Genomic DNA, 24460 nt, shown 5'->3' with positions numbered 1-24460 from the left:
CCACTGGGGGACGCGTCTCCCATAAACAAGGACAGCGGACTCGTGACGCGTCGGGGATCGCCAATGCAAATGTGTATGCTCCCTCACTCCCTGCCATCTAGTTTTGTAACGATCTGCTCTTCCATGGAGAGGGAAAGAGAGTGGAGAAAGACGAGGAGCGGGGAGACGATTCTTAAACGTAACAATACAAACGTGGCTTCACTGGTTTTGGATATAAAATAGGAGCGAATATTTTATATTTCAGAATACGTGGGAGAGAAATTCGACCCTGAATCTGAGAGCGTTCTGTATGATAACACGCAGTCTCGAAGCGTCGACATCCAAGGCAGGCGAAACGGTATTCAGATTTTTATTTTATAACACTGATTATGCATTATTGAGTAAATGTGCGCTTTGCAACTTGTTTTTATCCTCCATTGGGTGATATGTTATTATGCCTTATACATTACACAGTTAGATTAACTCTGACAAAAATCGTAGTTTATTATTTGACAGCCGGCATTATTTTCGAAAATGTTGCTAATCTATAGACTACTTCTAGAAATCATTAGAAATGTTGATCAGTTAGAGAAGTTGGCGGTTCATGAAACACTAGAAACAAATGATGTGCTATGTGGTGGGAGCATAGTGTATTTGCAAACTGTTGCTTCTCTTGGTTGGTAGCCTAATATTATGAACAAGATCCCCAAGAAGAGGTAGCATGATAAGGTCGAAACAGTAGAAAAGTTATACTATTGGAATTAATGGCAAAAAAAAGTCCTAAAAGGAAGCGTCATGGCCATAATTCTGTAATATTAGATTATGGTCTGGCTGCTGTCTTTGTGCAGAGGGTTTAGTGATGATTGCATCCCACTGGGTAAAACTGGTTGAATCGACATTGTTTCCACGTTGTTAAAGTAAAAAAAAAGCATGTGACTCTTTGAATCAACGTGGAAAACTGATTAGATTGTTTCATCCAACTTAAATGCAATTACATGATGAACTTTTTTGTTGATTTCACGTTGAATTCACGTTAGTGAATACAGCCTAATGTAAATCAAAACTAGACTTTAAACTGATATCTGTGCCCAGTGGGACTGTTAGTGGCTTTCATCTCTTGCCTGTCATGCACTACCTGGCATTTCTCCACTAGAATACTACTCCAGAATTAGAGAGAGAACTTGTCCAATTGAAGAGCACTAATTTCCATGTCTGGATCTGAGTTGCCGCTTGAACGTAATTGGTTTGTTATGGTACAGATCATCAAAAGATGGTTCACAAAGCCCAATCACAAATTAAAGTCAGTGTGGAGCTTTACAAACGTACCAACACACTGATTAAAGTTAGGGAAACAACAACATAATACAGATGGTGCTGTGATGCTGTCATGCTGCCAGTGTAATTGAGGCAGAATGGTGGAGATTTCCGAAGCAAAGACAAGCGAAACACAGAGAAACTAAGGATGTGCTGTAGCTAACTGGAAGATAACCTCTTCCCACACACCCATTAACACCAGATATAGTATCACACCAGGTTCAGAGGAAAGACAAACAACGAAGAGCAAGGGAAATGACTTAATTCTCATTGTTCTAGAACAGAAACACAATCCAATATGTCAACATGAGCTGAAATAACTTAATGTTCAGTGCTCTAGAACAGAAACACAATCCTACAGTGTATGTCAACATCAACTGAAATTACTTTATGCTCAGTGCTCTAGAACAGAAACAAAAATATGTCAACATGAACTATGGATCTAATCCCCCGAGCTATATACGTTTCCCTCCTATATTCTACAGAGATTATATACACAGAGAAATATGTTCTGCCAATTTACATCTGACTTGGTTGCTTCTATTTTGTTGCCCTAGGTTTTTCCAAGAAACTACTTGCTTCCAGGGCTTGTTCTGTTCCCTTGGAGATTACTGTAAAGTCTGGCGCTGCTGTGACACATCTGAGGGACCTGATTACACAGTGGTCCTTTTGGTTGCCAGTCCAAAGGCATGGCTATGAACCACAAAGAGTCATTAACCATCTAAGGCTGCAGCCAGGTAGCCTACCTACTGTGTGACTGGACTGATGGGGCCTTGGGAAGGTTATAATGAGGTTTTAACCCTCACCCTTCTCTCTGGAATGGTGGCTCACTAGGGATCAAAGAGCCACCAGCTGAACAGTGGGGATGGCCACGGCCCTCTACAGGCTGCGTTGCTTCCTGCGGCGAGCTCAGATGCTCCTCCTCTTCCTGGGGATCGCCTACCTGATGGCGGGGAGCATCCTGCTGCTGCAGCGCTCCAGCCTGACCCTAAAGACCGCTCAGCCACCAGGCGACGCCAGTCTCCCTTCTCTCATGGCACTGCCAGCACCTCCCACAGCCGTGAGGGCCTCCCCCGGCCTGGGCCTGAGGGCGCGCTCCAGATGGGCAGCCACCCAGGGTGTGTTGGGTGGTGGAGGGGGCATCAAGACGGGGAGACACTGGCCCACGTCCAGACACCTGGGGGTCCAACACCTGCACCACCGCTGGTTCCACGGTCTCATGCCAGACACGCAGGAGCAGAGAGGTCCTCTACAACGCAATAAAAGGCACAAAGGTACCACCTACCTAATGCAACATAATTTACTTTGAATGCTAACATGTCTGTTGTTTAACTGCTGACTGCATACCAGATCTGGGTTGAAATTGTATTTGTTCCAGGCTTAATGACAGGACTGACAGGCTCAAATCTCTCTAGTGTGTTGTACTAAACAATTCATATTGTATATTGTTGTACGAATGGATTTGTAATATGGCTTTTCATTTACTGTTTTATTTTTACATGGCAAGGGACCTACATGGGCTGCTTCATGCATGATGCCAATGAACAAGCCCTGGGGGGAACCATGCTGTATGATCTGCGCAAAATGACCAGCTCTTTGTGTCAAGACACCTGCTCAGAAAGGTAATGAGTCTAGAGGAACCATGGTGAACTGCTGCTATTTGGTTAATTATTCTGTCTCAGTCACTGGGATGAATAGGTCCTGTGTTTCAATGGGGAGCCAGGTGGCAGGATGGTGGTGGTGTGTAGTGGAGGGCCAGATCTGTGTTAGAGATGCAGAATGAGATATAGTGGGTATTAGGGGGTGTTCGTAATCATTCAAATTCATTACAAAACTGAATAAATCAATTTATGACAAAACATTTAACAGGGCCTTATTTCACAGGAAGTCTAGAAGCAGGAAATGATTGCCACGAAAACAAATATCCAATGCAAATATAATCAGACCATTTGGACTGCTGGGAGGATTTTCAGCCAGAATCATAAGCCTGTTTATGGTGGGGCTCAAAGCAAATGCTAAAAGGTCATTTTGGATATCTCCTCTCTTTCCAAAGAGAGAGGATAAAGAGACTTAAAGTAGGATGACTCATATAGGCCTTGGGATAAAGGACCCCCATCATCCACCCAGAACTATTACTGTGATCATGTCAACAGTGAAAACTGTTACCAGCCAGCACCACAGAGAAATTAACGCTGGGCTTCACTGCTGCCTGCCCTGATTGATTCAATTAAAATGTCTAGTATTTATTGACACGCTGGCCTGGGGTTATGCAATCTGGTGTCCTATGGAACATTGTTGTTCTAATGATAGCATGTGATTAAAGATAGCCCTGGGCTAATGATAGCCTGTGATTAAAGATAGCCCTGGGGAAATGATAGCCTTGTTCTAAGTGTAGCTTTGGACGGTCCCCTCGCCCATACCCGGGCGCACACATCACCAACAGTCACCCACGAAGCATCGTTATCCATCGCTCCACGGCCCTTGCAGAGCAAGGGAACTACTACTTCAAGGTCTCAGAGCAAGTGACGTCACCGATTGAAACGCTAATTAGCGCGCAACGCTAACTAAGCTAGCCGTTTCACTCACCCCCCTTTTGACCTTCCTCCTTTTCCGCAGCAACCAGTGAGCCATGTCAACAGCATCAATGTGACAGTATAACTTTAGACCGTTCCCTCGCCCATACCCGGGCGCGAACCAGGGACCCTCTGCACACACCAACAACAGTCGCCCTCGAAGCATCGTTACCCATCGCTCCACAAGCGCGCAACGCTAACTAAGCTAGCCGTTTCACATCCGTTACATAAGGATAGCATGGGATTAAAGATAGCCCTGTTCTAATGACAGCCTGTGACTAAAGATAGCCCTGGGCTAATAATGACCTGGATTAAAGATAGCCCTGGGCTAAGGCACTGAGGTGAGCCAGTGGTTTATGTCTCCCTCTCTCTGCAGTGGTTACCAGTTCGCAGGTCTGGAGTACGGAGCAGAGTGTCACTGTGGTAACCGCATCAGCAGCCCGCAGGCCCAGGAGGAGGACTGTAGCCTGGGCTGCAGAGGGGAGAGGGGGGAGAGGGGAGCACCCTGTGGGGGCGTGGGGCGCCTCTCCATCTACAAGGTGGAGGAACAGCTCCCAGGACAGAGGAAATGTGAGTACACGGAACCTGGTATAGAGCACTGGCTGACTGAGCGGCTGTAATGTGCTTGACTAATCTCTGAACCCAGAAGCAATTCACATGTGTCCTGGCCAAAAGTGTCACGAGAGACCAGTGCTATACTAATGCATACACTATATGAGCCGTAGCCACTATGCAGTTTAGTCATTTCCCATCTAGGGTAAGTAAATAATAGGTTGATTTCTATGGGCAACATATGATATTAGCTTGGCAGTGTAAGACTAATATGTTTGCATTGATCAACATTGCAGCTCATAAAGAGAAAATACATAGAATATATTTAGTTATGTTTATACGCTGTGGCCTGATGTCTGCATACCTCTGTTCTACAGTCAGAAACGTCCGCTACAGTGGCTGCTTCAAGTTGCCCAAAAACATCACCATCGTCTTCCCTGTCTACTCCCTCCAGTCAAACTCCACGTCACAGTCCTGCATCGAGACCTGCACAGATAAGGTTTGATTCTGTTCCCAGCAAGAAACCCTGAAAACCACTGAAGCATTTATTTCATCTTCACCACCAGCCCAGACCATAGTCTTCCTCACACAGACCCAGGGGTGAGGTATCATGGATCATGCGCTGTCTCTGCTCTCCTCAGATGGTAGATTAGAATGGCATGGCTCTGTGTGATGAAGCTACTGGAACACCATTTGACTGTTTAAGGTTAAATGTCCCTCTAATGAGAAATAGATGGGCGCTGTAATCAGGCCTTCACACAGTCTGGGTGCATCAGTAGGGTCCTCTGCTCTACTTTACTCTGCTCTGCTCTACACACAATTGGCTGGGAGATAATATTGAATTTGATTTAGCCTATTCACTGTGTGTGTGTGTGTGTGTGTACACTTTTGTGCTTTGTGTGTTTTCACATTTGTGTAACTCCCAGTGTCAATAAACAAAGAGCACTGTCAGAGTCAGCCTCCATAGAAATTGTAACTCCATATAGTGTGGGGTGGTGGGGGCTATACTATGTTGAATAGAAAAACTAGGACAACTTGTGCAAAAAATATCTGAACTTGGGGAAAAAAAGGAATCAAAGGAAATAGGACAGGGGTGGTTCAGACATCTTATATAACCCACCCATAACGTTACCCAAGGGTGAAATCACATCCAATCCACCAGAGGGGGAATGAGTGCCCAGTCATATTCCTTGAACTGTAAATTACTGCTTGAAGTTATGCCTCTGATGTTTTTAATGGTCCTGGTTCGGTATTGCAGGAGCTCCCACTGGCTGTGTTGAGGAACCCACACTGTTACTGTGCCTGGGCCTCATCTCTGTTTAGACTGAACCAACGTCTGCCACCAGACCAGCCATGTCTGGAGACCAACGGCACAGCACACACTGTTGCCTCCACATCCTGGGCGGACCCATACTACTACCAGGTCTACCAGACACCTGTGCTTGGTGAGAGTCTTGAATAACCTTCACTTTCACTTATACTACAGTCCAAGATTTAATCCATAAAAATAACATACTGCCAAATATTCAGGCTTTATACTTTACTGTAATTTAAACTCTTAGCAACAGCATGCTTCAATACAGTAGCTCAAAGATAGATCAATGGCCTGTGTCTATGGCGATGTTCAACACTGATGTTTCTGGCTCATTCAGACTCCAGGTGTAAAGAGAGGATGTTTCTACCTGAGAGGTCCACCTCCCTGGTGGCTCTCTCCAGCTTCCCCGGAGCTGGCAACACCTGGGTACGCCACCTGATCGAGCTCGTGACGGGCTACTACACTGGCAGCTTCTACTTTGATGGCACACTTTACAACAGAGGTGAGGCTGAATGTGAACACAGCTCAGGTGTTGTGATGGATAATAATAACATATACCAGGAATGATTGATGTTTCTCTCCTGGAATATATCATTGTATCATTTTCAAGCACACGCTACCATTTTCTAAACCGTGGGCTCTCATAGAATTTCTCTAATGTATGTACTTGTACAGTACTTACAAATATCTATGACAGTAACTTGATCTGGACCTTTAGTGCTTTGTGACACATGGCCTTGCGGAGGTTTGATCTTCTTGTGTATCTGGGGTTTTCTACCAGGTTTCAAAGGGGAGAAGGACTACTGGAAGAGTGGGCGTAGCATCTGTGTGAAGACCCATGAGAGTGGGCAGAGAGAGATCGAGATGTTTGACTCTGCCATCTTACTGATCCGTAACCCCTACCGTTCCCTCATGGCAGAGTTCAACAGGAAGTGTGCCGGACACCTTGGCTATGCCACAGACAAACAGTGGAGGAGCAAAGGTAACACAACAATCACAGCTCAGTGGTTTGGGAAATGGACTGGGGGTGATGTGCCAACTAAGGCATGCACAATCCATTAAGGCATGCAAAACACATAAACCAACACATAGAGATTTTGGTCCACTATTGGTCAAAAGTCTGTTTCAAACAGATATTCATAAATGGTGACAAATATTCAGCTGCCATATCGCTGCATAAACTGAATGGGAGATGTCAGCCATGTCTGTGCACAGCACACACTGATCAGATACCTCGGTTTCTTCTCTCCTCTGTTTACCTCAGAGTGGCCAGAGTTTGTTGACAGCTATGCCCCCTGGTGGGCGTCCCACGCTCTGAGCTGGCTACAGTTTGGCCGTCGCCTGTTGGTGGTGCACTACGAGGACCTGCAGAGGGCGCTCTTTCCCCAGCTCCGCCTCCTCACCTCCTTCCTCAACGCCACCATAACGGAGGAGAGGCTGATGTGTGCCCAGAGCAACCAGGACGGTCACTTCAAACGCTCTGGTAGGGCCCAGCGGCCCTCCTTCGACCCCTTCACAGCAGAGTTGAGGAGCACCATTGATTCCTACATCCACACAGTGGACCAGGCCCTGAGGGACAGGAACTACAGCGGCCTGCCGCACGACTACATACCCAGTTGATCCTCCTCAGCTGATCCAAACTGGAGTCCAAAAGGACACGTCAACAAATAAAGGGGAGGGGGAAGGTGTCATCTCTGCCACCACTCCAAAGGTAGTAGTCCAGTCTAGTCATTAGCATGGTTGGGTGAAAGGTTTTTAGATGTGTTGGAGAATTCTGTCAGCTACAGAACATTTTCAGAAGAGTGACTCAGAGGGAAAGTGACTATGAACACACCAATGGGTAATTGTTTGACACACTTGACATGTCCAACCCACTGTGAGTGGCTGCCGAGAGTGTAGTAACATGGAGTTAAACGTCAGTGTAAACTGTCAGTGTCACTGGGATGAAAACATGGCTGAACATTACAGCTCCTGCTGAAAGGTCTCAGGGCAAGAGCCAAACTCTCTCTATTGGAAGAAAATGGAAACATCCCCCTTTCCACTGCAGGCGTTGGGAGTTTGGAGCAAGTGCCTGTCTGCAAAAACAATTCAATCAAGGATTGTAGGCTCTGAGGCTTTTAGCTTTAAATGGAATCTTTAGGTTATTTCTATTTGTTTGGGATTTTTGTAATGTTTAATATCAGTTTTACTGGTAGAGGGCGGTTAAACAGAAAATGTGCCATTCAACAATGTCAATCGGATCGTTGTAATGGACTTATGCCAATTAAATCTCCATATGTTTAGCTCTATTGTCAGCTTTTTCATTACTGCTGGTGTTCGGTCATATACAGGCAATTCTACAAATGTATTCCTGGTGGTTTGTATGTTTGTAAGTGCATTCCATCTCTCTGAGAGACCTAAAGTGACATGACATTGTGAACAGGCCTTTTGCATCACGTTCTGTACCATATCTTGTTCAAATTGTGGCTGTGAATCTTGGTCAAATAGGTTTCTAATGTTTATCAGGGAGAGTGTAGGCTACCTCGTGAGAATAGAATACTTACACTTGAATGAAGTTTCCCAAATTATAATTTTAATTGCATGCCTATTGTTCAGTCTGACGGCAAACAACAAGTCAACACATTGTAAAGATAATGTCCAGGTTGTCTGTTTATCTTAAAAAATGCCTAACAAAAAATGTGTCATATTAATAAATCTAAAAGCTGGATCCATGCACAGACAAACGACAGCAGTGGCATAGTGGTGGAACAAAACAAACACAGATTCATTAGAAAATAAATAAGGTGTGACTCTCTCTGGCTGTCTGCCATTGAATTTCACACAAAGACAACATAACAAATAAAATCATTGGACCCTATAGTTTAAATGAGATGATTAACTATTTACATAGTGATGTGGGTCCTAAGCCACTGAGAAGAGCCACTCCCTATCAAAACCCTCAATAATACCATTAACTCATCTGTCAAAAGGCTGAGTCTGTAACTCATTGTCATTATTCATCGTCTCTTACCCTGGCACAAGGGTGACGACTATAGTGTAACTAGCTCATTGAAATATAGTCAATGCATTGCTCTCAATGTTTTTTCAAATTTATTTTTCAGAGGTGTAGTTTATTTGTTTCATCCAAAATAAATAAATAACCTTTGGACTATAAAATCAAGTCAACAGTTAAGTTGTAAGAGCACTGCCGACTAGAAAGTCAACAGTTAAGTTGTAAGAGCACTGCCGACTAGAAAGTCAACGGTTAAGTTGTAAGAGCACTGCCGACTAGAACTGCCGACTAGAAGAGTCAACAGTTAAGTTGTAAGAGCACTGCCGACTAGAAAGTCAACAGTTAAGTTGTAAGAGCACTGCCGACTAGAAAGTCAACGGTTAAGTTGTAAGAGCACTGCCGACTAGAAAGTCAACGGTTAAGTTGTAAGAGCACTGCCGACTAGAAAGTCAACAGTTAAGTTGTAAGAGCACTGCCGACTAGAAAGTCAACAGTTAAGTTTAAGAGCACTGCCGACTAGAAAGTCAACGGTTAAGTTGTAAGAGCACTGCCGACTAGAAAGTCAACGGTTAAGTTGTAAGAGCACTGCCGACTAGAAAGTCAACGGTTAAGTTGTAAGAGCACTGCCGACTAGAAAGTCAACGGTTAAGTTGTAAGAGCACTGCCGACTAGAAAGTCAACAGTTAAGTTGTAAGAGCACTGCCGACTAGAAAGTCAACGGTTAAGTTGTAAGAGCACTGCCGACTAGAAAGTCAACGGTTAAGTTGTAAGAGCACTGCCGACTAGAAAGTCAACGGTTAAGTTGTAAGAGCACTGCCGACTAGAAAGTCAACGGTTAAGTTGTAAGAGCACTGCCGACTAGAAAGTCAACGGTTAAGTTGTAAGAGCACTGCCGACTAGAAAGTCAACGGTTAAGTAAAACTTTCAGAAAAGCATTTGAAGGAAAGTTGCTCAGGGTAAGTCTAATAAATGATGCATCTTTTGAAAAGAGCAAAGTATGAGAAGCATTTCTCAGGGGGATGTTCATTAGAGGTGCAGAGTGAAGAACTGTAATGAATGATATCCAAACGGTCTTTTCCTGATAAAACTCTGACGGCTCTTAATTGCTGCGTCCAGAGTGACAAGTGTGAAGTCGGCCCATCATGTTGATTGCCTTAGCTACTAGAACAGGTCTGTCATCTCACTGTTCTCTCTCTCTCAATATGTTCTCTCAGCAACACTTTACAGTGTGAATACTAGGGTTCAAACGAAAGCTGAAAGAGTGAAGCAGAGGCATATGGGACCCCTGTGTGGTAGCCTGCCAAATAGTTTTTTTTGTACTGACAGGGTGTCTGTGTTGAATTGACGCACCAAACAGGCGACTCCATCTGCCAAATAACATGTGACAGTAAAATCCACAGAAACAGTCAGCATGGTGACAATGCTTCCCAATCCCTTTCTCCACAGCCAGAGAGAGCATTTCCTTCTGTTTCCCACAGTGAGGATAAAGAAGTTTACTTTTGATGGCAAATTGATGTTGTTTTATTCTGCTTCTTGACCTCTCTCCACAGCTTTTCACAATACATGGTTTTCCATTAAAGTGTTCAGTCTCACTCAGTATTCATTCTGATATCTTTACTTACACAGCGAGCTGGAGTTGCCAGTGAATCTGGTGTACTAGTTGTATCAGTATGCACACTCCATTCATCATTAGTAACTCAGTGGGTCTACAGTACAGCATTTACATTCACTTCCACAATGCACATTATTTCAGCACCAAGGTAGAAAAATAAGAAAACTGAGCTTGGGGGAACCTACTAAGTGTCAGCCCACTCAGCCAACAAAAAACGTTAGCAGCCAGTTGGTATCAATTCTAACTCAGCGGTATGCGTTCACACACAGTAACTCAGACAAGGCTAATTCTCATCATGTAGTCATACAACCCTCTTTTGGCTCAACAGGCCCTTTTTCAAATCATAAACATTCTCCTGGATGAAATGCAGAGCAGCAAAGTTACAATAGGTTGGTTACAACTGTCCTGAGGCAAATGAGACACAGACTGTTGTGTTGTCTATGGATTGCCAATATTCCAGTGGAATCCCACCTTTGTCCTTTATCGTCTATCTCCTCTACCTCTTCCTCTCCCCAGAAAGATAAATCAGTATGTTTGCAGCACAAAGATGTCTGGACAAGATATGGACAAAATAATACAACTGTCTAACGTGTTCTGAATCTTTGTTGCTTCAGAACACGTGAGACAGTTGTATTATTTAGTCTCTATTTGTGGGTTATCTTTGTGCTGCAAACATACTGATTTATCTTTCTGCGAAGAGGGAGAGGAGATAGACGATAAAGGACACACAGACTGAGTATCACCATCCAGATACAGTAGATCGTTGATCAACTACTTTCAGGACACACAGACTGAGTATCACCATCCAGATACAGTAGATCGTTGATCAACTACTTTCAGGACACACAGACTGAGTATCACCATCCAGATACAGTAGATTGTTGATCAACTACTTTCAGGACACACAGACTGAGTATCACCATCCAGATACAGTAGATCGTTGATCAACTACTTTCAGGACACACAGACTGAGTATCACCATCCAGATACAGTAGATCGTTGATCAACTACTTTCAGGACACACAGACTGAGTATCACCATCCAGATACAGTAGATCGTTGATCAACTACTTTCAGGACACACAGACTGAGTATCACCATCCAGATACAGTAGATCGTTGATCAACTACTTTCAGGACACACAGACTGAGTATCACCATCCAGATACAGTAGATCGTTGATCAACTACTTTCAGGACACACAGACTGAGTATCACCATCCAGATACAGTAGATCGTTGATCAACTACTTTCATGATAACACATCTGGATGAGCAGCTTTCACTGAGAGAATACAGCACAGTGCATTCAAACAATCTTTCGCTATTCAAATGAAAACATTTGAAATGCTTACTTACTGCATAAGCAACTCATGCTGAAAGCAGGTTGGCTGTATAGGACATTTGTCATCTTTGAATGGGGTGGGGGGGGGGGGCTGTCATTTTACAGTGCTTATCGAAAAGTGCAATCGTTGCTGCCATGGGGGCCCTGATGGTGACAGGCTCAACATCTATTATGACTGTCATTAATCACTCAAAGTTTAAATCTCAGGACAAGGTGTCCAATAACGCTTATAGTACTCTCCACACATGTCATAAGAGGAGAGAGGGAGGATTGATCAATAATCACAACCTCATCACCAACATTTAGGCTCCATTCTATGGATATTAGAGCTCAACTCTTTGTTCTGGACCTGACACTATGCAAAAGAACCGGTCAATACGGTAACAGAATGATGTTGAGATTCAGATTTTTCACTTTAAAAATGTATGTCAAACAAACACCAATAATTGCAAATTCAAACAAACCATAGAACTATGTACAAGGAAGAACTACTGTTAACAAATTCTACTGAACACTACAAAAACACGTTTACTTGAAGAGCAGTGGAGATGCAAAGTTTGGTAACAGAATGACAAACAGAATGCTGTTTTTGCCGTCATTCTGTTACCAAACTTTGCATCTGAAATGTTCTTCAGGTAAATGTGCTTTTGTAAAACTTTCAGTGGAAATTGTTAAAAGTCGTCCTTGTGCATAGAGTTGTATGGTTTGTTTAACTTTTCAATCAGCGTTGTTTGTTTGACAGACCTTTTAAAGTGAAAAATAGGCGTCTCAGCATCATTCTGTTATGTTGCAATTGCCCAACCCAAACATATTTCTCTGTTAATGAGGTATCAGTACAAGTCACACTTGTCTAAGAACATTCAAGCCAGACCTCTATTGGTAAGAAACAATTATTTTCCTGATATGAACAAAAACTGAAATCCCAATGATGACAACAGGACCAGGCAGAAGTAAGAGAATATTTTTTTTCCTCAGAGGTGAGCTTCACTGAAAGCCTCTCATCACACCCGTCACAGTTGTTATTACTCCTATAAATGTATATTGCCACCATGCTTTTCCTTGCCTTTAGTACCTCCGCTAAATTGACTTCATCTGCTAATGGGGCATGAGTGAACGAATGTTCCTGTTTTACTGCCCATGTCTGGTAAAGATCAACCAGAGGTGAGGTTTTTCTGTGACGTCTGAAATGGAGTGAGTTATGAGAGCATTCAAACCAAAGTTAGAATTACACCTGCCTTCTAATAGTCATTTAACATGAACATCACCATAGAATCAAAACAGAATTTTGATCTACTCCACCATCTCCAGCCATTAACGACAGCCAGAGTGCTTCCTGTAAGATATTCAGACTTTGTGTTCTCTCAAAGCTGTATATGAATCCTTCTGAATTATAGCCTCTCTTTATTCAAGCCCCTTTATGTAGAAAGGAAAAGTTAACAGATGAAGGCCCTGTGCTAAAATGAGCTGTGCCGAAACATTTTGCCGTTTTGATTGCATGTCTGCATTTTAACATTTTCTTTAGAAATGTCAAGATAAAAGGCTCTTCAAACTCAAACTTGCTGCCTTCTAGTTTGCCTTTAACATCCTGATGAACACCCCGAATCTACTGAATATTTTTTACAAAGTGGTTGGTAGATTGAAAAAGGAAACAAAGTGCATGAAAGAAAGAGTAAAGAGTTGAATCCTAACTAATAGTGACCTTGACCTTTCCAGAACACATTGGCAACCATTCTGTTTAGTCACCACATTCTGTGGCTATGAAAAGGTGTTTCATTCGATTGAACCAGCCAATCATTCCATTACATGACAACCTTGAAAAGGTCCTAGCCAGAGGGGAAAACCAGTGGCGCCGTGGACTACAGTGGAAAGCAAGAGGGTATCAGACATCCTAATTGGAATAGAATGCACTGACTGTTAATTACTTCATTTAAATTCTCATCTCAATAGACAGATGGATGACAACAAAATGTATCACTTTGACAACAAAATAAAATGAGCATGGCATTTGTAAACCATAGCGATGGAAACTACAATTCCCATTCAAATCCCTTTTCCCTAATGCTTTATTGGCCATGAAAAAGTATAAGCGGCCAGAAAACATGAGAATAGGCAATCAAGCTTGACGAGCACAACTAGACAGTGGAGTGGATGACATCCATCCCAGGCAGAGTAATTGTGTGTGCTGAACCCAGTAGACCTTTTTTTCCCTCTGTGTGCACTGTGAGGCATCTGAGATGTTTAATCTAAATGAACTGAGACTGGCTCTGTAGCCTACCAGGGAAAGTAACAGAACATTTTGGCTCAAACACAATGGGCCTCTGCTCTCCAGAATGGATCCTTCAGACTCTTTATTAGGGGATGTACTTGGCTGATGGAACAGGCTGTCTGACCCATGAGTTGCTCCATTGGAAGATATCCATATCCACTTTTCACTGTCTACTATTGTCACACCTACTGTATACGGTTTAAGGAGGATCTGGAAAGTATTCAGACCCCTTCACCTTTTCCACATTTTGTTACGTTACAACCTTATATTAAAATGTATTAAATGACTTTTTTTCATCATCGATCTTCACACAATACCTCATAATGACAAAGCGAAAACAGGTTTATATATATTTTTCCAAATTTATGAAACCAAAAAACAGAAATACCTTATTTACATAAGTTTTCAAACCCTTTGCTATTGAGCTCAGGTGCATCCTGTTTCCTTTGATCATCCTTGAGATGTTTCTATATCTTGATTTGAGTCCACCTGTGGTAAATTCAATTGATTGGACATGATTTGGAAAGGCACACATCTGTCTATATAAGGTCCCACAGTTGACAATGCATGTCAGAGGAAAAACCAAGTCATGAGGTCAAAGGAATTGTCCGTAGAGCTCAGAGACTGGATTGTGTCTTCACCATTGACGGTCCCCAAGAACACAGTGGCCTCCATCATTCTTTTGCAGGTAGGCCGTCATTGTAAATAATAATTTGTTCTTAACTGACTTGCCTAGTGAAATAAAAGTTAAATGTAAAATAAAATAAAATCTTTGGAAGCACCAAGACTTCCTAGAGCTGGCCGCCCAGACAAACTAAGCAATCGGGGGAGAAGGGCCTTGGTCAGGAAGGTAACCAAGAACCGATGTTCACTCTGACAGAGCTCCAGAGTACCTCCCTGGAGATGGGAGAACCTCCCAGAAGGACGACCATCTCTGCAGCACTCCGCCAATCAGGCCTATATGGTAGAGTGGCCAGACGGAAGCCACTCCTCAGTAAAAGGCACAAGACAGTCTGCTTGGAGTTTGCCAAAAAGGGACTTAAAGGACTCTCAGACCATGAGAAACAAGATTCTCTGGTCTGATGAAACCAAGATTTCTTTGGCCTGAATCTGGAGGAACCTTGGCAACATCCCTACGGTGAAGCATAGTGGTAGCCGCATCATGCTGTGGGGATGCTTTTCAACGGCAGGGACTGGGAAGCTAGTCAGGGTCGAGGAAAAGATGAACGGAGCAAAGTACAGAGAGATCCTTGATGAAATTTGCTCAAGAGCACTCAGGATCTCAGACTGGGGCGAAGGTTCACCTTCCAACAGGACAACGACTCTAAACACAGAGCCAAGACAACACAGGAGTGGCTTTGGAACAACTCTCCCCATCCAACCTGACAGAGCTTGAGAGGATCTGCAGAGAAGAATGGGAGAAACTCCACAAATACAGGTGTGCCAAGCTTGTAGCGTCATACCAAAGAAGACTCAAGGCTGTAATCGCTGCTTCAACAAAGTACTGAGTAAAGGGTCTGAATACTTATGTATTTGTGACATCTGTTTTTGTTTATTTTACACATTTGATAAAATTTCTACAAACATGTATTTGCTTTGTCAGTAAGGCGTTAACGTAACAAAATGTGGAAAAGGTCAAGAGGTCTGAATACTTTCTGAATGCACTGTATATTTCTACAAAGCTAACATATGGAATTGTTTTAAGATGGGCTTACCATGGATCATTTAGCTATTTGATTAAATAATTTGAGGACCCCTGTAGGTATATATAAAAATTATTTACAAATTATTTGATAAAATATTGAATTTGGCCTGCTATAGTCCATAGAAATGCATTGAATACACACAAAAAATGGCAAAACAGATCTTCAAAAAAAAAAAACAATGATAAGGAATAAGGCTGAGGTGTCTGTCCTATATCTAGGAGATATAAGAATGCTCAGAAATCAACAAGCGTTCTACAGCTGAAGTTGGAAATTTACACACACTTAGATTGGAATCATTAAAACTAGTTTTTCAACCACTCCACAAATTTCTTGTTAACAAACTATAGTTTTGGCAAGTCAGTTAGGACATCTACTTTCTGCATGACACGTCATTTTTATGTAACTGATTGTCACAGATTATGTCACTGTATCACAATTCCAGTGGGACAGCTTGGAAAATTCCAGAAAATGATGTCATGGCTTTAGAAGCTTCTGATAGGCTAACTGACATCATTTGAGTCTCCCCTTACGTTGGCAAGGGTAGAAATGTCACCATGGACAATTTCTTCAATTCACAGTCCTTGGTGAACAAGTTGCTTGCAACAAAAACAAGTCTGGCAGGCACCATGAACAAAGTGAGACAGGAGCTCACTCCCTTTGCGCAAAATAAGGCACCTGCACAGCTATTCCACAACGGTACTGAAGAATGATAAGACAATGGGACAAAATAAAGAGAATACCAACAGAACACAAGGAGAAAATCAGAGGCTATTACATTTTACAACCAAACAAAGGTATGTCAAAGTGTGTTAAGCAAGTGAAAGTTATGAAAATTGTGTCAACTGTTAGGACAAGAGAACAGCTAAATGAAATCTAGCTGATGCCATTGCCTGAAGACTCAAACAGAAGCTGACAATAATTGACTATTTTTGATTGCTATTATATCACCATATTCATTATAATGTCGTTCTTGCATTTGTGCTGAGTTTCACTATTTAGCAAGGCCACTTGGCACTTCTAATGATGGTTCGGCTTCATAGGCTGAAACACCTGCATTTTGGAGCTGCCTTACCCCCAAAAGCAAAAAAGAGACCATGTTTGTTTGTGGATTTATTGCAAACTGATGTGACACATAATAATACCAAAATAACATGCAAAACAGGCATCGCATTTTTTTTTTAGATATATCTAATTATTTTTGCTAAACAGGTGCCCCACCTGCCTTGAATGATGGGTTGCCACCTTAAACCCAGATGATAATGGAGATCCACAAAGCCCAGTAACAGATGACCAGGCTAGATATACAAACCACACGTTTCAGCCGATCAGCATCCAGGACCCAAACTTCAAATTACATCTTGTAAAAGTTGCTTGTCATTTATGGACCATAGGTTTTATTTATGAACAGTTGATGAGCACTGTGGTCTATGGGTTGAAGAGGGTGCTGCATTGCTACCACCTGCTGGTATAATTAAGCAATAAGGCCCGAGGAGGTGTGGTTAGGGGCAGCAGGTGGCCTTGTGGTTAGAGCATTGGGCCAGTAACTGAAAGATTGTTGGATTGAATCCCCGAGCTGACAAGGTAAAAATCTATTGTTCTGCACTTGAACAAGGCAGTTAAACCACTGTTAGGCTGTCATTGTAAATAAGATTTTGTTCTTATCTGACTTACCTAGTTAAATAAAGTCTAAATAAAAATATTGCCACGCTAAGGGCTGTTCTTATATATGACAAAACGCAGGGTGCCTGGATACAGCCCTTAGCCGTGGTATATTGGCCATATACCACAAACCACCAATGTTGCTATTATAAACTGGTTAACAACATAATTAGACGAGTACATAGTATTTTTGTGTCATACCCATGGTAAATGGTCTGAAATACCACGACTTTCAGCCCATCAGCATTCAGGCCTCGAACCACCTGGTTAATGAAGTTCTACATCTATTTTTACAGCTAGGCTAAGTCAAATTTACATTTACATTTACATTTAAGTCATTTGGCAGACGCTCTTATCCAGAGCGACTTACAAATTTGGGTACAAGACCGTTTACCTTCTTCAGCTGCTTACCTCTGACATGACTTTGGGTCGGCCAGCTCCAGCGTTCGGTCGTTCAGTTCTTGTGATACCATTACATGCAATACTTTAAAAGGTATATCAAAGGGACTTGTGTCCCAGATCAGTCCATACAGTCCAAACGTCCATCTCTTTCTCCAACACGTGTCATCTGGAAGATCCGAACCAGAGGGTGGGCTAGCCAAAAGGAGTAGCCTTGAAAGTGTAGCTACCATCCATGAGGGTCCTTGTACAGGTGGATTGATTACTTTCTAGAAGGGGCAAGAACTGACTGGACAAGGATATCTATTAGTATGTAACTACTTATTTTACGCCTTAAATGGTCAAACCACATAGAATACAATTAGACAAACGTCCTGTATCAACACGGTATGAAAGTCCTGCTTACTTCCTGGATCATGTCTCACACTGTTTTTGAATGGCCTTCAATATTATATAATCAAATGAATGAAAAGTCATTTATAATATGTGAAATTATATTTGTGGATTAATTTATTTCTACCCAGTGGTGATTTAGGCATGTAAATCTTGGTGGGGCAAACTAAAACATTTTTTTTTTAGATGCATGCCACCAAAGCCTCTACACAACACTAAACAATACATTAATTGCACTATAACGGTGACAATCGGTGCCCAAAAACTGTTAGGGTCTACATTAAGCTGTCCCAACAGCCTAGCTTTCTTTTCAGCACCACGGAGTGAATCCTTACCACTGCTACACCTGGTTATCAGCGGAGCCTTGTCTGGCAGCGAAACAGTTCATTCAGCTTCATTTACTGCCTTTAAAAAAAAACCTAGCTGACATGGCTGACTTGCTTAAACAAATGTGATTTCTACGGACAATTGAGATGTACAAACTATAGCATAAGGGGACGACGAGCGGATAAGAGGCGATCCGTAATTTAGATTAAGACATTAATGGGCGAGCTAGGACGGATGTAGTCAATATAACTATTTGTTCAGCACTTCTGAAATGTACAGTGACAGATTTCAGAACATGGGCCATTCTCACAGTATTCTGAAATATTACATTTACATAAGTATTAAGTATTTACTTGGTACTTTGTTGAAGCAACTTTGGCAGCGATTACAGCCTCAAGTCTTCTTGGTTATGACGCTACAAGCTTGGCACAACTGTATTGGGGGAGTTTCTCCCATTCTTCTCTGCAGATCCTCTCAAGCTCTGTCAGGTTGGACGGGGAGCGTTTCTGCACCGCTATTTTAGGGTCTCTCCAGAGATGTTTTATCGGGTTCAAGTCCGGGCTCTGGCTGAGGCAAACAAGGACATTCAGAGACTTGTCCCGAAGACACTCCTGCGTTGTCTTGGCAGTGTGCTTATTGTTGTTGTCTTGTTGGGAGGTAAACCTTTGCCCCAGTCTGAGGTCCTGAGCGCTCTGGTGCAGGTTTCATCAAGGATCTCTCTGTACTTTGCCTCGATCCTGACTAGTCTCCCAGTCCCTGCTGCTGAAAACATCCCCACAACATGATGCGGCCACAACCATGCTTCACCGTAGGAATGGTGCCAGGTTTTCCCCAGACGTGACTCTTGTCATTCAGGCCATCAAACCAGAGAATCTTGTTTCTCATGGTCTGAGAGTCTTTAGGTGCCTTTTGGCACACTCCTAGTGGGCTGTCATGTGCCTTTTACTGAGGTGTGGCTTCAGTCTGGCCACTACCATAGAGGCCTAATTGGTGGAGTGCTGCAGAGATGGTTGTCCTTCTGGAAGGTTTGAGTGGATTTTATTTTTACAGGGACAGTGCACATTATTCAACGTTTCAGTAAACGTGCCGGTTTTAGCCAGCCGGCTAATTTTCAACTGCAGTCCCTGGGCAGGTTATTAAAAACAATTACAATATAGACATTAGCAACATAGGACAAGCAAGACATAGCATACAGACAGAGCAACATAGGACAAGCAAGACGTAGCATACAGACATAGCAACATAGAACAAAAAGCAGCAAGACAAAATTCATTAAAGCAACAAAGTGTTTCCACACCTCACAAGCTACAGACACCAGACATGGAAAGCGGCAACTCACAGCTAGGGACCATGTTCACAAATCTGATTGACCTTTAGCCATGTCTTCAAGCATTTTGTGAAAGTGTGATATGTGGTGCAGTTGTGTGTCTGATGGCAGTGTATTCCAGACATGGGAAACTCTCACAGAGGAACTCCCATCTCCACAGAGGAAATCTAGAGCTCTGTCAGAGAGACCATTGGGTTCTTGGTCACCTCCCTGACCGAGGCCCTTCTCCCCTGTTTGCTTAGTTTGTCCGGGCGGCCAGCTCTAGGAAGTCTTGGTGGTTCCAAAGATTTTATTTTACATGTAACTTTTATTTCACAAGGCAAGTCAGTTAAGAACAAATTCTTATTTACACTGATGGCCTACCTGTAAAAGAATGCTCGAGGCCACTGTGTTCTTGGGGACCGTCAATGGTGAAGAAATGTTTTGGTACCCTTCCCCAGATCTGTCCCTCAACACAATCCAGTCTCGGAGCTCTACAGACAATTCCTTAGACCTCATGCCTTGGTTTTTCCTCTGACATGCACTGTCAACTGCAGGACCTTATATAGATAGGCGTGTGCCTTTCCAAATCATGTCCAATCATTTGAATTTACCACAGGTGGACTCAAATCAAGATATAGAAACATCTCAAGGATAATCAAAGGAAACAGGATGCACCTGAGCTCAATAGCAAAGGGTCTGAATACTTATGTAAATAAGGTATTTGATTGCGTTTTCTTTAAATTATGCTGCATTCATATCCATGTGGAAAGGTATAATTTCCAGTTGTGAAGTAGTATATATGAGTTGGATGTATTCACATGCTTTTGAGAAACGTTGAATTGCTATTGCCAAACAAGCTTCATCAACCATAAACTAAAACTATTGCAATCATGCTTGCAAACAAATTATAGTGTTCAATAAACATATTAATAGATTGCTTTGTATAAATGTTTTATTGTTGCATTTAACTGCTGAAAATGCTGTTATTGATGTAATTTCAATGGCAGTTAATGTCAGAGGTCACCGTGTGGGAGAATTCGGAGCCCAAGGATGATAGACGAGTTTCCCCACTATTAATTACCAGTTCGAGGGGCGTTCAAGTGAATTTTTCACAAACATATGTGGTAAAAACCACATTCCCACTTGGTTATGAATGCAGGGTTAATCCACGAAGTAGTCGGGAATTGTACCATACAATTAAAGTGCTGGCCAATCAGATATAATTATATAATTAGTTACCAGGTAAATAACAAAAGATTCCATGGTAGAGATGTGCATAAACTATAGAGTTAGATAGAGAACTGTAGGTGGATATAAACCGTTTTAGCATCGACATTGAGGGCTTCCACCATTTAAAGTAGTTAACTGGGTTGGGATTCCTACGGGTCGGGGGCGATCAGCTTATTATCAGACCATTGTCTTCTTATTCAAATTTGGTTGCCTTTGGTTAGTAAATGGCTTTAAGTCACTGTCATCTAGTGGCCACAATAAATAAACATCTATTTATTTCAGGACTCCAGCACTGCAGTTGGAGGTACATCACCAATATGACTTGACTTGAATATTATGCTTTTTTAAACACAAACTAAGAAGAAAATGTACTACTGTCACAGACTCCATAATGGACCAGGTGCAAAGACCTAAGATCCTCTATCTGTGACACAAATGTATCATGAAATAGCAAAACTCCTCTAAAAGAATTGAACAATGTCTAAACAAAATAATCCAAACTGCCCTTTCCTAACACCATTTCCCCCATATACTTCTCAATGAGATTAGCCTGTATAAATAAAGGTTAAATTAATGAATGCTCATCTTATATATTTGGGGTTATATACAATTTTGTAAAAAAAATATTAAAAAAATATTTAAAAAAGAACATTGATCAGGTAATTGTGTCCATTGTGTGGTATTCAAATGCCAATAGTTGGTCAAAACAGAGTGCAGTGTACTTAACTTGTAGAAGATGGCGCCAGAGCTCTTTTTAAGAGGGAACATTCTACATAGCGCACTGCACCAAAACCCTACTGTATTGATCACTACAAATTTGGAAGATCCCAACTTTCTCATTTCCGAAGTTATTAGCCTGATATATTTTCAACAGTGAATTAACCCTCTGTCCACTAACCCATTTCCCTGCCATTTATACCCCCTTATCCACTAATGCATCTATCACCATAGGTTGTCTTTTAGGGAATTAGGCTTAGGCCTTTTGTTCAGAACATGAACCATGATGTGTCAAGGCATCACTAAAAAGCACTTCAATGCATCGTCATATATATCAATCTACATCCAGTCTCTCCAGCACAAGCGCTTGGTATAACAAAACACTGCTATAGCCTACAGTAAGTATCTGCTCTGAACCTTACAGTATGTCTCTGTCTGATATTGTGTGTACAGTACTGCTGTTGTGTCTTGTCTCCAGTAGCACAGATTGGGTGTACAGTAGAACTTGTGAGCCTGTGAAGGACAGAGACATCTGTATATCCAACTATTCTGCTCCTACAAGCTGCTGCTCACAGTGCATGGCAAGAGTACATCAAATACACTCACACATATACAAGCCTGGCTGTGGTGCGCGGCAAGCCTTGTCCACCATCATTGTTATGTGAGCTGAGTTGCAGTTTCTTTTCTTCTGCAAAATAACAATGAATCTAAAGGCTCTGTGTCTATGGCTTTGGTGCAAATGAGGCACATGAAGGTCTTTGTTTGATAAAGCCTATTTCTCCAATTCTGTGTGTTTATAGCTCTTTAAATAGTAATTGTCTTTAGTTGATGATCCCAGGGACCAAATATGTGGGGTGCAGTAGTCCTGGGGGTTTAAAATATAGTTTCAATATGAATTGTCAACATGAACTCCATTGAATTATGATATGCAAAGTCAAAGGTAAAATGTTCATACAACATTGCAGTTGAAGTCTATGAATAGACCAGGTGTTGGTACTGTTAACGTACTTTGAATGTGTTTGCTTGTGAGCACTCACGCACACACACACTTATCCCTCTGACAGTTGTTTGCTTTGGTTGAGTAAAATTTATTTTTCAAGTGTAATTTGCCCCCCGCACCTCTCTGATTCAGAGGGGTCGGGTTAAATGCGGAAGACACATTTCAGTTGAAGGCATTCAGTTGTACAACTGGCTAGGCATCCCCCTTTCCTAACAGTGAGAAGATTGTGTTTGGCCATATGCGGTTGATGTCTTGTTTTTTTATGTGAGATCCCTTGGGGGCAAAACTATAAGAGAACAGTCAGCAGATTCTGATAACATGTACAAGCAGGGTGTTTGTTTTACTCATCAGAAATCAAAGTGGCCTTTGTGTGGAGCAGGATTTTATTCCCCAGCCTGCTAGTTCAGGAGGGTCTTTTGAGTTCAGAACAACATTTCAGAGCTGTGGTTCAACTGATTTTCCAGCGATAGAAAAACAGCCTGCAGAAGTGCTCTGTTAACTCTCTCTCACCCACCACGAGCAAAGGAATTAAAGAGTCCACCATCCTCAGTGGAGAGCCAGGGAGGAGAATTCAAATGGAAATTGTTTAACAAAGAAATTAAACAATTATTCATAAAAAGGTATAAACAGCCTGAAGAAGAAGAACTGTATAATGTCATTAATGTTACACGCATACTTTGTGAGGTAGATGAATTATAACAAACTGCTTCAGAACTTTTACAGTATGATACATTTTTGAGATTTCATGGTATTCATGAATGATTTTGATTAATCTCACGATGTGACATGTTCATGACACATTGAAGTGTGTAGCCTATAAATGTAAACATAGGTTTGCCTTTTTTGTCTTGTAATACATAGAAGGCCCTTGTCTTGCATGTATAGGAATACTATACCAAGGCAAATGAACTGTACAACTTTGTATAAAGAGGGCCCTAAATTGCTGAATAGCGTCTGGTGGGTGAGAGAGAGTTAACAGAGCACTTCTGCAGGCTGTTTTTCTATCGCTGGGAAATCAGTTGAACATCTTTGAACATCTGGACTATATGCATGTTATTAACAATTGGAAGTTTATGACTTCTGCAATACAGTATAATAATAATAATCCATCTAAAGAACGTTTATGACCATGGCTTCACATTATTACTGATTTTAAAATGCTTATCTTTCACCTCAGTAACAACACAATTCTCATTGAGTGTGTGATCTGTAAGACATTGTTAAATATGAGGAGTAATAGAGATGACGCTAGCAGCAGGCTCTGGTGGACTGGCTAAGCTCTGTGCTTTGTTCCCAGATTGCAGGGTTAACGATTTTCCGTCCTGGGTGGCGGGGGAGGAGCGTAGAGAGTGAGTGTTCCGAGCGATCCGAGTTGGAGAATTAGGATGCAGCTCCCGTCGTCAATGCCGAGGAGCTGTCTGCTGCCTTACCAGCAGCCCCTGGACCAATGATGGATGATATATGCAGTATGGCCCCAGTGCTCCCCAAGCACAGTCTGGCTATGATATATATATATATATATATATATATATATATATATATATATATATATATATATATATATATATACATATACACACAGTGAACCTAGTATATTTGTTGCTAATTCACCTCCACCAACCAATGCCTACTCAACCAATACATGAGCAGGGAATAAAAACTTTACTAGAGAAGTGGAAATCAAATTGTTACAACACTATGTGGGGTTTCTTATATATCACCTGGGTTTAACTTATCTTGTAGGCTGTAGGGATCCTTAGAAATAAAAGACAGACG

General features: G+C 42.0%; 1 protein-coding gene across 1 annotated transcript; it reads left to right on the top strand.

Moving 5' to 3' along the window:
* Window positions 1–4: 4 nt before the first annotated feature.
* Window positions 5–8889, top strand: LOC135550663 (sialate:O-sulfotransferase 1-like). The gene is made up of 9 exons (XM_064981679.1): window positions 5–337; window positions 1851–2567; window positions 2801–2915; window positions 4243–4436; window positions 4796–4917; window positions 5677–5863; window positions 6071–6235; window positions 6515–6715; window positions 6998–8889. The coding sequence occupies exons 2-9, from the start codon at window positions 2159–2161 to the stop codon at window positions 7351–7353; spliced, it is 1749 nt and encodes a 582-aa protein (XP_064837751.1). The 5' UTR covers window positions 5–337; window positions 1851–2158; the 3' UTR covers window positions 7354–8889.
* The last annotated feature ends 15571 nt before the right edge of the window (window positions 8890–24460 follow it).

Source organism: Oncorhynchus masou, chromosome 12 (genome assembly GCF_036934945.1).
Source record: "Oncorhynchus masou masou isolate Uvic2021 chromosome 12, UVic_Omas_1.1, whole genome shotgun sequence".
Classification (NCBI taxonomy): domain Eukaryota; kingdom Metazoa; phylum Chordata; class Actinopteri; order Salmoniformes; family Salmonidae; genus Oncorhynchus; species Oncorhynchus masou.
This window is presented reverse-complemented; position numbering and strand designations above follow the sequence as displayed.